Source organism: Falco rusticolus, chromosome 4, assembly GCF_015220075.1.
Source record: "Falco rusticolus isolate bFalRus1 chromosome 4, bFalRus1.pri, whole genome shotgun sequence".
Classification (NCBI taxonomy): domain Eukaryota; kingdom Metazoa; phylum Chordata; class Aves; order Falconiformes; family Falconidae; genus Falco; species Falco rusticolus.
This window is the reverse complement of record NC_051190.1, coordinates 51683478-51696476: the sequence shown is the minus strand read 5'-3', so window position 1 is coordinate 51696476 and position 12999 is coordinate 51683478. Positions and strand designations below refer to the sequence as shown.

Here is a 12999-nt window from a genome sequence, read left to right as displayed (position 1 = left end):
GACACCCTCCAACAATGCTTATGATGGACTAGAGTTAAGGCTGAGAAGCAGAAGACTCCAGGCATTTGTAGCACCTTTTAATGGGAGGTCAAACACCCATTTCTAGTGGGGTTTAAGGTCTAGCCTTCTGCAGATCACCGAAGGTCAGATTTCAGTGCTGGTGTGTAGGCTCTGAAGATCACTCCACACCAGCCAATGAAAATGAGAGCACACAGACAGCTCATTGCCACCGCACAGGAAAGTCTAGATTATTTTAGGGACTCCCAAGTTACCTCACAGAGAACACTGCCCAATTCTGGCAATACATGAAACACTACTTACCACTCTATCATGAGCAGGCGATTGAGACAGTCTTCTCCACAAGCAACCTCCCCCTGAGCTCGCTCTTCTTTGGAGAGAGGAGGGCATTCGCACAACATTCGCTTAATATCCCGGTGAGATTTATTCTTCTTCCTATTGAGGATAAGTCATTGAAATACAGATTAGACAGCATCTGGGTAGAGAAGTTACTCCTCAATCTTTATCAGCTGTTATTGGAGGAAATTTCTTCTCTAGAAACTGGACATATGGATGATTACCTTTGCACAACCACAAGAAGGTACAGGGGTCACCAAGGATACTTGCTGTGTTTTGAGCAGGAGGTGATGACTTTCTGATCACAGAAGACAATTTCTCAGAAAGACATCCCAGGATATTTAACTTTTCCCTTCTCCTTGATGTCTACAATCCAATTTTACTTTCAATGTAGATGCGTGCATGTACTCACACCTACACCCAGAGAAAGGCTTAAAAACCCTTCATTTCATCATACAAGAAAACAATTTCCAAAAAAATCAGTCCTAATTTTTCTAGACAAAGGATTTCTCACCACACAGCACAAGCTCTCAGGTTTAAACTAGAAGAATAAACTTTGATTAGCCTCTCATGAAATACTATATTCTGTAATCACATATAATGGAGACAGTCTCCAGAGATCCCTTTCAACTTCAGCTACTTTGTAATAGTCCACTTGGTTTTGCTGATCCAAAGGCCAGGAGAAAACCTGTATTAATATATAAACCATTAGTTGAATGCACGTACCCTTTGAAAATAGCATTATTTTAATAAAGCAAATTGGAGGGTTTAGCTACTTAAGCTTCTGCTTTGCTGTAAATAAGATAATGAAAAGAAAACAAAACCATAGTTACAGAAAAGGTAGGGCATTTTTTAGTTGCTATGAGATGATTAGGGAAATGCTATGGAGCGTGGATCCCAGCAAGACAAAAAAAAAAGGCGTAAGAAAAAAACCCTTGGATTGAAATAAATAGCAGGGTTTATCTGCATATAAGTGGTTGATTCAGACTCTGAATCAAGAATATCTTTTAAAACATATTTACATACATGAAAAAAATCCCAAACATTTTAGTGAAGAAAAGACGTGGCAAAGCCTTGAGTGTTAAGACCCCAACACACCAAACCCAACACAGTTGCCCCAAGCTGGTGCTGTACCGGGTGCTCTGGGTGCCAGCGGCACTGGCACTTGGTACCCAGTGGTCTGGCAGGAGCACTGTTACTCAACCACCCTGGAGGAACCACGAGATGAAAAAGGATCACAAAGTTAAAGGAAATGGCAAGATTTAAAATAGGCATAAGTCATCAGAAGGCCGTACCGCAGTCTGCGCCAGGAGTAAGAATTGGTTACAGGCTTGCAAGGTGCTCTCACCTACGTGTTAAAGCCAGAGCAAGCATTTTTTTGGCAAGGACGAAGGTAGTTGAGCCCTGAAGCAATACACTTACTAATCATCCCTAAAGCTCAGAAAGAGATGTTTTTATTTTCCAGAGATCATATCCTGTTCAATGTTACCATGCAAAAGGGACAAGGATAATCTGCAGCCAACAGCTACCCTCTGATATTTCAAATTACAGTCTGTTATTTCTAAAATAACTCATCTGAGATGACAAAGAATTACATGCAAGTAACCAAAGCCTTTGGAAACACACATTGTTTGTCCAAAACCTTTCCCACACCCAGACGGATTCCCTGTGTCTTCAGAGAAGGGGCAAGCTGGCATTTGGGGATGCTAAACAGACAAGATCTGGCAAGCCCAGAGGTGATGCTGCTATACAGCTCTGGGCTCTAAAGTAGCTGCACCAAGTTCAGAGGAACGGTGGACAACAGAAAACAAAGTAAAAAGCTTGGAAAAAAATTAACTATCCTACAAACTACCACGGGTACAAGAATAACATGTTTCCTTGGTGCTGATGTAGTAATCCCACGCGTACAAGTCTTGCCTGATACCTGAATCAACACTGGACAAAGGGGATGCTGCAGAATGACTGAAAAGAGGGTATAAATAAATTGTCCTCCCCCCCATCCTCCCATCTTTCACCTCTTCTCATCACCAGGGCCTGTCTGGGCCCAACGGGGGGGTTCTGTTTAGGAGCAGAGACCCAGGGGGTATTAAAACACTTGCCCAGTGTCGTCTCCTCTAGGAGCAGTTTTGCCAGATATAGGGAAGGAGACATCCCTCCTCCTCCCTCCAAATTATGCCAATTTGGCCAGGAAAAAAATTATCACAGAATCAAATGTATGTTAAAAGCTAAAATTGCTATAGGCAAGAAAAAAAAAAATATCGGTTACCTTTCTGTCAAGTACACATTCTCCTCAATAAGGTCAAAGTAACAGGGCATCTTTCCTTGCTTGGCAAACTCCTTCCAGCGCTGGGGGTCTCTGAAGTCGTCCATGATACACAACCGACCGACCATGGAGGAGTCCTGCGGCACAGACTCCACTTGCTCCCCCTCCAGTTTCACCTTCTTCTTTTCCCTCGAGTCCACGTCGCTCTCGGAGTCGCTCTCCAACTCTGGGCGTCTTTTTTTTGGAGGACCTCGGTCTTTTGCATCATTTTTTTCCAAAATCTTCACCTCCTCCTTCTTCTCCCCACCAGGCACCGACTCCTTGGTTGAATTGCTGCTGATCTCGTGCGCCTGCACTGAGCCTTTTTCCTTCTGCCCGGGCATCTGGCATTTACTTGAGGGGCTGGGAAAACGAGGTTTGCAGTCATCGTCCCAACGGTCATCTTCAAATTCCTCATGATCCTCCGTTAGAGAATCTGGTACTTGCCCTTGAATTCGTTCGTAATTAACTGCAGAAGGCCTGCTAGCAGACCTCGCATCCCAATAACCGTTGCCTTGCCAGTAACTCTGAGAGCCGCTGTAGGCTCCCGTGCCGGGCTGGTAAACGTAGCCAGAGTAGACCCCAAAGCTGCTGTCTGGCTGCTGGTAGGTGCTACTGGGCTTCTCTGGCTGGGAAAAGTCCCAGCCCAAACCACCCAGATCCTCTGCTGCATGAAACCCATCCAGCCTGGAGAACTCTCCAAGGCCAGACTGGTTAAGGCCACCCTTTCCCTGCCTACTGTCTGGCTTGGAAGAGCTCATCTGGTGTCGGGATTTATCAGCGCTTTCAAAACTCTCTGGCAAACAGAATGGCTGCTCATCTTGTCGGCCCATCGGTCTACCAACAGCCATCAGCTCCTTCAACATTATTCTCTCCTCCGCGCTGGGTTTGCCCTGGGAGTCTGCCGTTAGGTCTGCTTGACTAGTGCTGTCAACGCCATCGCTCTGAGCCTGGCATGGATCTGGTCGCAGCTCCTCCATCTCCTTCCTGCTAAGCTCAGTAGAAGTTGCCGTACTCTTCTCCATCCCTCTAGGAGAACATCGACTCTCCACTTGTGGACCACTTTTACTCGCCATGTTCTCTGATCTCTCTTCGTAGTACGGTCTACTGGGCTCGGGTCGCTCCTCATCCCAGTGGTCAGAGAAGCGCCTGTTGCCCTGGCTGCTCCATGAGGAGCCGGGGCTGCTCTCCTCCATGGCAATGGTCGAGTTCTTTGGTACTACCACAATGGACTGCAGCCGTTTCCGGGGCGTGCCATCATCATCATCAGAGTCTTCCGTGTCGCTGTCTTCGCTGCCCCCCTCGCTGTCACTCTCCCCCATGTCAGAGTAATCGTCATGGCCAAGGGGAACAAATTCAGCAGCGTTGCCACTGCTGTCACACATTGGGGCTTGAGTCACCGTCTCCATTTCTTCTGCAGTGACGATGACATCACAAGAGGGAAACAAGGCATCTGGAAAAGCTGAAGCCACCAAGGGCTCGTTTCCCTCGTCCTTCTCGGCCAATAGGCCAGGACACCGAACTCTCAAATCATCCAGCCCAGCTCCCTCGGTGGACACGGCACCTTCTTCCGCAACCTCCCTGCTGCGGTGCTCAAGCGGCACTTCTGAATAGTACGAATGTTCATCTTTGAATGACAGCTTGCCTTTTGCCAAACCAAGATCAACGTGCTGAGTATCCAACTCGAGCACCTCTTCAGCTTCCGAATGCTGGAGCAGCTCACAATGTCCATCCGGTGGTGGCACGTCCCATTTGGAAGAGACGCTTTCCTCCAGCACGGGATGGTCCGACCTGAGCCTTGAGGAACAGTCATCTTGGGAGGAATCCCTGCTCGAGCTCTCCACTGCCAGGCTAATTTTATGGGAAAAATGACTGTGCTCATCGTCACAGGCAGACTTTGAGTGGTGATCCTCTGTGCTCTCATAATCGCACGTAACAGTCTGCGGCTCTACCTGCATGTCCAGAAAAGTCTCAGACGTAACTTTTACATCTGCCGGTTCCACTCCGATTTCAACTTCTGAATGATACAAAGCAGGGGTGGCATCATCTGAAATGTAGCAAAAAACTGGTTCTTTGGTTTTGTTGCATGGAGCTGCCTGATCATCCAGCTTCTGAAGTGTTTTAGTATGATCTACATTCATGACAGGTAAAGGGGTGGCTTCCTCTTGCTGCTGCGGGGCCGGAGCCTCCACTTCCCTAGACAGACTGTTGCACTCGCTGGACTGGACCTGAGAATCATCCGGCTCCTGCTCTTGAGACACATACACGGTCTCAAACCCATTGGATGGCAACAGATACGATGGACTTGTCTTCACGACAGGCAACGCTTCTGACCGACACAGGCTATCATCAGAAGACGCAGCAACATCCTCTGTTTTGGAGGCACTGGAAGCTGCCAAAGCACCAGCCCTACCCTCCGGGGACCCATTTACACTCAACTCCATGGGGAAACACGTTCTTAACTGATCTTGCTTTATCTTTAATAAAGTTTCTTGTTCCTTAACACTGTCGTGGCATTCATTTCCTGTAAGTTCCTCGGACATCGAGTTAGGAAAACCCACTTTCGATTCATCTGCCTTTTTAAAAGTGGGCGAATCATTTAACTGATTTAATGGAGAAAGTCTCTTTTCCCTTTCAAATTTTTTCGCAATGGACACCCTAATCTCATTGCTTTTTAGACAAGAGGTCTCTAAATCTAGAGAATTAGACTGCTGTTTTATTTCTTCGATCGATTCTGTACAACAGAAAGAACTCTTATTAAATTTATCAGGCTTTGGTGTGGGGGTCTTTGAAGGGGTGGACTTATAACGGGAGGAATTCACATTACTCTCGGGCTTAGAATGGGATGTCCCCTTTCGATAACCTAGCTCATCAAGGGGAGAGCACCTTTTGGTTACTTCATTTTCTGAAGTCCTTTTTGAATCTCTATCTGCTTTCAAAGATGACCTTCCTCTCCTCTCCACATCGGCATGAGACGACTCTACTTTGCTGTCCCTGTCCGACTTAGAGTAAGAAGTCCTCGAGTCTCTGTAGGAGGAGGAGGAGTGGGACGACGTACGCCTCGAGTCACTGGATCTGGAATGTGTCCTCCGGTACTCGTCTTCTGAGTCCGAGCTCTCTCGCGCCCTGCTGTCTGCATACGAACGGGAATATCTCGACCTCTCCCTGTACGGGGAGCTCCGATGGTATCTGCGGTCAGATTCGTAGTAATGCGAGCGCTCCGACCTCGAGTAGGAAGAGCTGGTTCGGGAGCCCCGATCAGATCGGGAACGGGAATGAGACCGGCTTCGCCTTCTCTCTCTATCAGATCGAGAGCGGGAGGACACATACCGCGAATCTCTTTCTGATTTTGAATAGCTCGAGTACTTCTCATCCCTGTCAGACCTGGAGCGTGAGGAGGACTTCCCCAGGTCATCACCTCTGAGGGATGTGGAGCTTCGTCTAGGATCTCTCTCCTTTTCCGTACTGGATATCTTCAGCTCGTGTGACCGCTGGCTGGAGGAGGTCCTCACCGAATCTTCATCAGACTCAGAACCCAGCAGCGTGCCGTCGGACTGGGAGAACTTTCTCTTTGATCCCTGCCTCCGGGAGCAGAGGGGAGCACCCTTTGAGCTGTCGGAAACCTCATCCTCCTTCCCAATATGGGAATCTTCCTTCTGCGGAGTTATTTCCGTCTGCTCGAGTGTGTTTTGAGTTACACGTTCTTCCGAACCGCGCGATACCGCATCCTGCTTAACGACCGGCTCCAAAGCCTCCTTAGGTGCCACATGGCATGGCTCCTTCAAAGCGGGGACTTCAGCTTCCACAGGCGGCGAGAGCAACAGCGTCGACATCAGTGTTACCGGCAGCTGTGGCAAGGCTGCTGCTGCAGGAACTGGTGTCGCCAGCAGCATCGATGCTGTCGGCAGAGGAGGAGGTGGGGGAGGTGGTGGCGTTGAGGGGAAGTCCACAGCCAGTGCCACCAGTTCTGTTACTGGTGCCACTGCTGGCAGCGGTGGCGGTAGCGTTGCTGCTGTAGCTGGTGGCGGTTTCGCTGTGACATTGAGTAAATGTTTTTTAAAATGGATCTTCCCTAATTCTACCTTCGGTTTTGGAGGTGAAGACTCCTCAGCTGAACCAGCAGCATCCCCCAGGTCCATTTTACTTTTGGGGTTAAAGTCAGTCTGAAGGGGTACTGCTGGGGAGTTCTGAGTTTCATTTTGTTTCTCGTTTCCAAGACCAGTCAGAAATCTATTCGGTAAGGTTTTCTTGGTTAAACTAAAGCTGAAAGACACCTTTTGTCTTCCTTGCTCCTCAAGATTAACCTTTGCTTTGGTGCCTTTGGGCAAAAAGCGACTCGAAGCAACGCCTTTGAACACTGGGCCTTTGATAAAGCCAGCTTTCTGCACGGTTTCAGGCTTGCCCTGCGAAAGAAGAAGATGCAGTTAGAGGAATTGGTTTGGGGGAATTTTGAACTCTGTTCTACAGGCACACAGAACAATTTTCTTTTACCTGGTGAATTTTTCATGATAATAAAATAGAAATTGATACCCTGGGCTGGAGTCTGGGATAGCACAGTCACTCTGCCTTCTGTGCCTGGCTCTCTTGAACAAAATCAATTATCCAGTCATTTTCAGTTTGGAGCAAAACCTCCTTCAGGGTTTGAGCTGAGGCTTTTTAACTGACTTATTAATGACCAAACTGAAACTTCTTTTTTCATTTAATTCTTGGTTTATTACAAAAAGAGATAGAGTGCAACATTTAAAGTTAATTAAAGATATAGTACCGCTTTATTTGTGCTGTTTCTGTGGTCCCAGGCTGCAAAATATCCTGCCTTTTTAATCTTTAAGTGCTCTTTTTTTCACATCCCAGGAGACCGCACCTGGATGCATTTGGTTTCAGCATAACTCAAGACTATCAAGAATTAGTGTGGCAATTTTAAGCCCCGTCCTTTCCCACGCCCCACTGACAGCCTATCTCAGTCATTAGTAATTCCTAGTAACTTTCCAGGCTCAGGTACAGATCAGTATTAATATAACAACCTCCAAGAATTCCCATCAGGGTCCAGTGGTGCGTGATGACTCTGTCACCTCCAGGCCAACTGGCTGTAATACGCTCCGTGTGCATCTCACCCAGAAGCTATGTGCTGTCTCCTGCCCAGGACCTCACTCGCCACCTTGCAGTGCAGACTGTGCTACAGCAAGTCCGTTCATTTCCAACGCTAATGAGCTAAAAATCATATTCTCTAGGACGTTAGGAGCTCAGGATCTCCAAGAAAGCTGCTGTGACAGTGCTTGCAACTGAACCCTGACTTCAGAAGTGGGGCAAGTCTACAGTAACAAAGCTCCTTCAACACAGGAGCCTCTTACCTTATAGGATCTACCTGTCCAAGCCCAAGATTAGGAATTTTCAGAGCATAAAGCACTGTACATTTACCCATCTTAGCATTTCTCCAACTATTTTAAAGCTTAGGGATCATCTGCGCAAAAGCTGTGTCACAGGAGTGCAATCCCTAAAGATAAATATTGTGGCACCGTGGTAAAAGGGTGTTCTTGCCAATAATCTTTATCCCCGTAAATCCAAATTGCATTAGGGTAATTACTTTTTGTGTGAGAAGCACGTCTCCAATGGAAGCAGTTGTAGCAGTATAAAAACTGTAGAGCTGGGTTTTACTCCCATAATTATTGCATGAACGCATCTTTGGCAGCAGCAGTGGTTTCCTGCAACCCACTGTGAATTATTACGTACTTTGTTACCCTTTAACTTTTATAAAACAATGCATAGTTGCTCAGGCTAAAGGCACCATAGTAAATTATTAAATAAGACATTGGTGGAATGGAAACCCCACCCCATTCTATTTGCACCCTTGAACATCATATATGCAAAAATATCCTCATTTTTGATGAAACACATAGGGGCTTATTTTAATTGTGAAAACCATGTCATGGTTTCTACATGACTAGTCTCTGCTACCCAGCCCAGTCCCATGCACACATTTGATCTTCACCAGATGATTAGCTGCATGCTGGAAAAACTGGTACAAAAAATAAAAGCACGCTTCTTAAATGGGTGTTATTTATACGGGTGCCATTTCATGAATGCTTTTAAATGAGTGCCATGGCTAAAAGGCCACCCAAACAGTGACCCTGGGAGAAAGTGCATGTTCACACACTTGCCCAGCTCTGAAACACACTCCTGTCTCCACGACTGTCACACAACCATCTCCAGAAAGCCATGCTGAAAATACTGTCCCTGTTTTCAAAAGAATCCGCACACCAGAAGTTATCCATACACTAAAACACAAGTGTACATAAACTAATTTATGGAAGAATAAAGGACAATATCAAGCATCCAGCCCATATGGTAGGAGTTTCTGAGTGTCTGAATGCTGAGACCACCCTCCCATAGGACGCTAGGCTTGGCCTTCCAAAGAGCAAGGGAACATAATTTTGAGCATTTGCTGGGTCAATTATTATCCCTACATGACCAGAAATTCACACCTTTTTACCCCAACCTGTCTATGTGCCTTGGGAGAACAGAAGAGTAAGAAAGCAGGTCCCAATCTTCAACCATACCCTGATGTCTCACAGAAGGAGTCTCCACAAACATGATTCCAAATTCTTATCAGACACTGGACTCATCTATTATACCAATTATATATATATAAAAAACCAAAACATGTATTTTAAAATATAGTAAATACAGCGCAATCATCGTTTAAGAGTTTTTTTTTCTTGATAGAACTTCTGTGAAATTATTTTATGTGCAAAATTCACAGTTACGGAAATATGCCAATGTTTCTATCAAAACCTTTCTAACTTCAAGCGCAACAAATCTGAAATCCGAGCTCACATGTGAATAATGGTGTTTGGATACATCCACCTTTACACAAAACACAAGACCTGAAGGCAAAAAAGGAGCTGCTAAGCTTCTATTCCTCCCCTCTTCATAGTCTATTCAGCAAAGATGATGCATTTCAGGACAAATGTTTCACCCTCATGTGCTCACGCTTCCAGGGATTTTTTTTTTTTAAATAACACCAAGTTTAACAAAACATGACTTACAGAATTTTAACCATACTCTACAGGTAGCTTTTGAAATTTAATAGGTAGCAATTACCAGCAAAAGCTTTCTAGTAGAAGAGGAGTTCTCCTTCCTTTAATGTTTTACAGAAAGGGAACATTCTCCAAAACGTTGCTGTGGGTATTTTGCAGAAAGAAGGTGGCGATACAAGTTCACTCTGCATATTCAGCAGAGGTACACGATTACTGAAGCAGCAGTGTTCCTGCAGCTCTCAGTTGACTGGGAACAAAGGCAGGACACACAGCGTGCTCACCAGCAGAAAGAGAGCAGGTATGATCCTACAGCATCAAAAATTATTAGCAGCAGTCAGCCCTATGCCAGGATATTACAAACTCTTCCAGTTCCTCCAATTTTTCTCCTTTCCCCTTAAATTCATTGAGTCACACAGAGCAAAACTGATTTATTTTACAGATTAAGTCCTTAAATAATCATCCTCTCATGGTGCAGAAAGCAGCATCTACCTACACCAAGTGACTCAAGGGCACCCTCACACTCTGCTATCGCATCACTGTGTGTAGATGGCAGACGTGAATCTGAAGGTGTTTCCCTTCTGGATTTAATCACTGAACTAGAGGCACCGCAGAAAAACATCACTTTGCTTTGTCCGGGCCCTCAGTCGTTCTCGACTTGAGAAATCTATAGGTCAAATATGTTGGGCTAACGCATGTCTCAGGAGCTACAGCAAGAAAGGAATCAGTTTTACTCACCTCATTTTCTTCTTCTCTATTGCCGAGAAAACATGCAAAAGAAAACATAAAGGCGGCATAAACATCAGGCAGAAACAACACACGTAATGTCCTAAGTCTGGCACCGCAAGGGGGTGGGCCCGGGGACACAGAATGAGGGTCACCACCACCCCACAAATAATCCTGCTGTAAGAGATGACCCTACCAATGGCACCCAACAGTCGAGCAGACACGCCAACCCCCTGAAGGGGAGGACGGCATGATTTTGAAGCTCAAGAATTTCAATACTGAAAATTCTGCGTGGACTTTTAACAGAGCAAACCTTTTCTGAGCAAACTGCTGGCTCGGTGTTGTCTTCCAAGGTCTGCAAACCAGCAAGACCCTTATTCCAACAGGCACTGCAGAGGTAACGCAGATAAAAAAAGGCCTCAAAAATGAGACACAGGAAGCTGAACTTGGGTTTCTATCAATTTTGGTATTTTCCTTAGCAGCCCAGAAACAGTGAAAAGTACCTGCTGCTCTCATCAACAGAAATTAATGATATTTACGAATGCCTTACTGCTGTATGATTTGCTATCGACCTGCAGCTCTGGCTATTTGCCACAATGCTTAGACTTAATTCATCAGTACTTTGGCAGCTAGCTGCCCAACAATGAATTAATTTGAGCGCTACTTTGATCCCAGCCAAACCTGCCAATGCTGAGGAAACGGGAAAGCCCAACTTTGTTTTGCTTCCCTAAGTTCTTCACTTTCATACCCTAAGTAAAGTAGTTTCTCCTACAAGGAAGATGAAAGAACACGACTACCCCCTCCTTGCTTTGCTCAACACATGGGACAGATTCAGTGAGTTTCTCAGGCCCCAAAAGAAAACTACAGCAGCAGATGTAAAAGTTTCAGTGGTTACAGTTCATCTGTCTTTATCTGTTACTTCCTCTACCAGAAGTCCCAAAACGCTCTCCACTCACCTAACCTTTATGTTTGCAGGCAGACAGCCTTTTCTCCATCTACCTTATAGATACAGGGGGAGTTTTCAGCTGGACTTTTGCTATATTTTATCAGGTTTTGAGCCATAATTCGGTGCTGTCGTGGTAACACGGGGAAAGTTTTCTTGCAGAAAAGGCTCACAGATTTCACTTCAAGCATCAGCTAATGAGAAGTATCAGTTTCTGGAAAAGAAAGCCAAAACTCTCGGTTTCTGTGTAACCCAGGCAGGGACCAACACAGAGACGGCATGCCAGTAACCACCTATCTCCCCATTTAAACCATCATCAACAGAGAATCAGGAGCAACCTGCTAGAAAGACCTATCACCAGCAGTAACATAGTCCTGCCTCTACGAAGGCTCACAACCAATTGATAAAGCTTATTAATAGGCTATAAATTATTCTTACAGCAGCAAGAATAGGGTTTGTTTCCATTGAGGAAACATGAGCCATGAGTTTAAGCAAGCTGTGGAGATTACAAGGGAGCATATGTGATTTAATGGGGTTACCCAAGCCATGAATTCAAAATACTGCTGATGCAGAGGAGGTCAGAAGCCCTCTGAGAACAGCACTGACACAAATTAGGGCCTAAAAGGAGGTTTCATTTTTAGGATCACAGCGAGTGGAGTTTTAGATTTCTAGGAAACTGTCCCTCTTGACAGTCACATATTTTGAGTGTTAAACCTAAGCATTTACAAGGTGTGAGAACAGCACTGAGCTCTAGTGTAGCCAACACCCAACAAGACCCGACACAAACACTGGATTCCTTAAGGAGTCCTTAAGGGTCTTTTCCAACCTAAATGATTCTATGAAGATTTTCAAGACATCCATAACCAGACGTGTTGTGATGCAGCACAGAACAACCACCAACAGGTCCTAAACTAAAAAGAAGTAACTGTCTCTTCATACATAAGAACACAGGTTTAAGTAGCCAGATATTGGGACACAGGTAACAAAGTTTAGTTTGTACAATCAATAACCTGTTGTAAGAGTAAAGGAAGTAACTAATTCCTCTTAACAATCCGTTTTTGCTCCTGTTGTTAAAACACGGCATAAAACCGGTATTAAACTAAAATGCTGGCAAGTACACAAAGCAGAGGTCTCCAAAAACTGAAAGCTAAGACTAAAACTTTCTTTTCCAAGAGGACAGGCCTACAAAACAGCAGGAATCACGGCACGATCCAGGCCAGCCCTAAGCTCGCATCCTGCCCAAAGCTTGCTGCCACAGCAGCAGATGTCCCAGACAAGATGCCAGGTTGGTAAAGCAGCCTCAGCATTTGCCACCTCAAAACAGCTGCACCACAAATGCACAGCACCAGCTTCTGCATGGGGGGTCAAAGCATGCAAGAAAATTGCAATACACTGATAGGGGGCGGGGAAAAAGATAGTGGAAGCCCTTCAAAACCCAGAGAAAATCTTGTAGGAGAAGGTGAGGAAATGGATGATCTTGCTGCTCTAAAGCCCCTCAGTAGTGAGACTTGTCTGTCATTAGAGGGGGAAATTGCTAAAATTTGAGCAGCTTAAAGGGCATCAAGTAAGAAACGAAAATATTACAAGATAGAACACAGTTAAGAAGGAACAAAATATAAGATGGTGCATAAATTAAAGTGTCT

The 12999-nt window shown here is 45.4% G+C and overlaps 1 protein-coding gene across 2 annotated transcripts in view; it reads right to left on the bottom strand.

Moving 5' to 3' along the window:
• SETD2 (SET domain containing 2, histone lysine methyltransferase) overlaps positions 1-12999 on the bottom strand; it is a 66596-nt gene that overhangs the window by 40397 nt on the left and 13200 nt on the right. For both annotated transcript variants that reach the window (XM_037383132.1, XM_037383133.1), the window contains exons 2-4: positions 10426-10441; positions 2621-7059; positions 322-453 (exon numbers count right to left, since the gene is read on the bottom strand). In XM_037383132.1, coding sequence (XP_037239029.1) covers positions 322-453; positions 2621-7059; positions 10426-10441 — 4587 coding nt within the window. The remainder of the gene's footprint in view (positions 1-321; positions 454-2620; positions 7060-10425; positions 10442-12999) is intronic.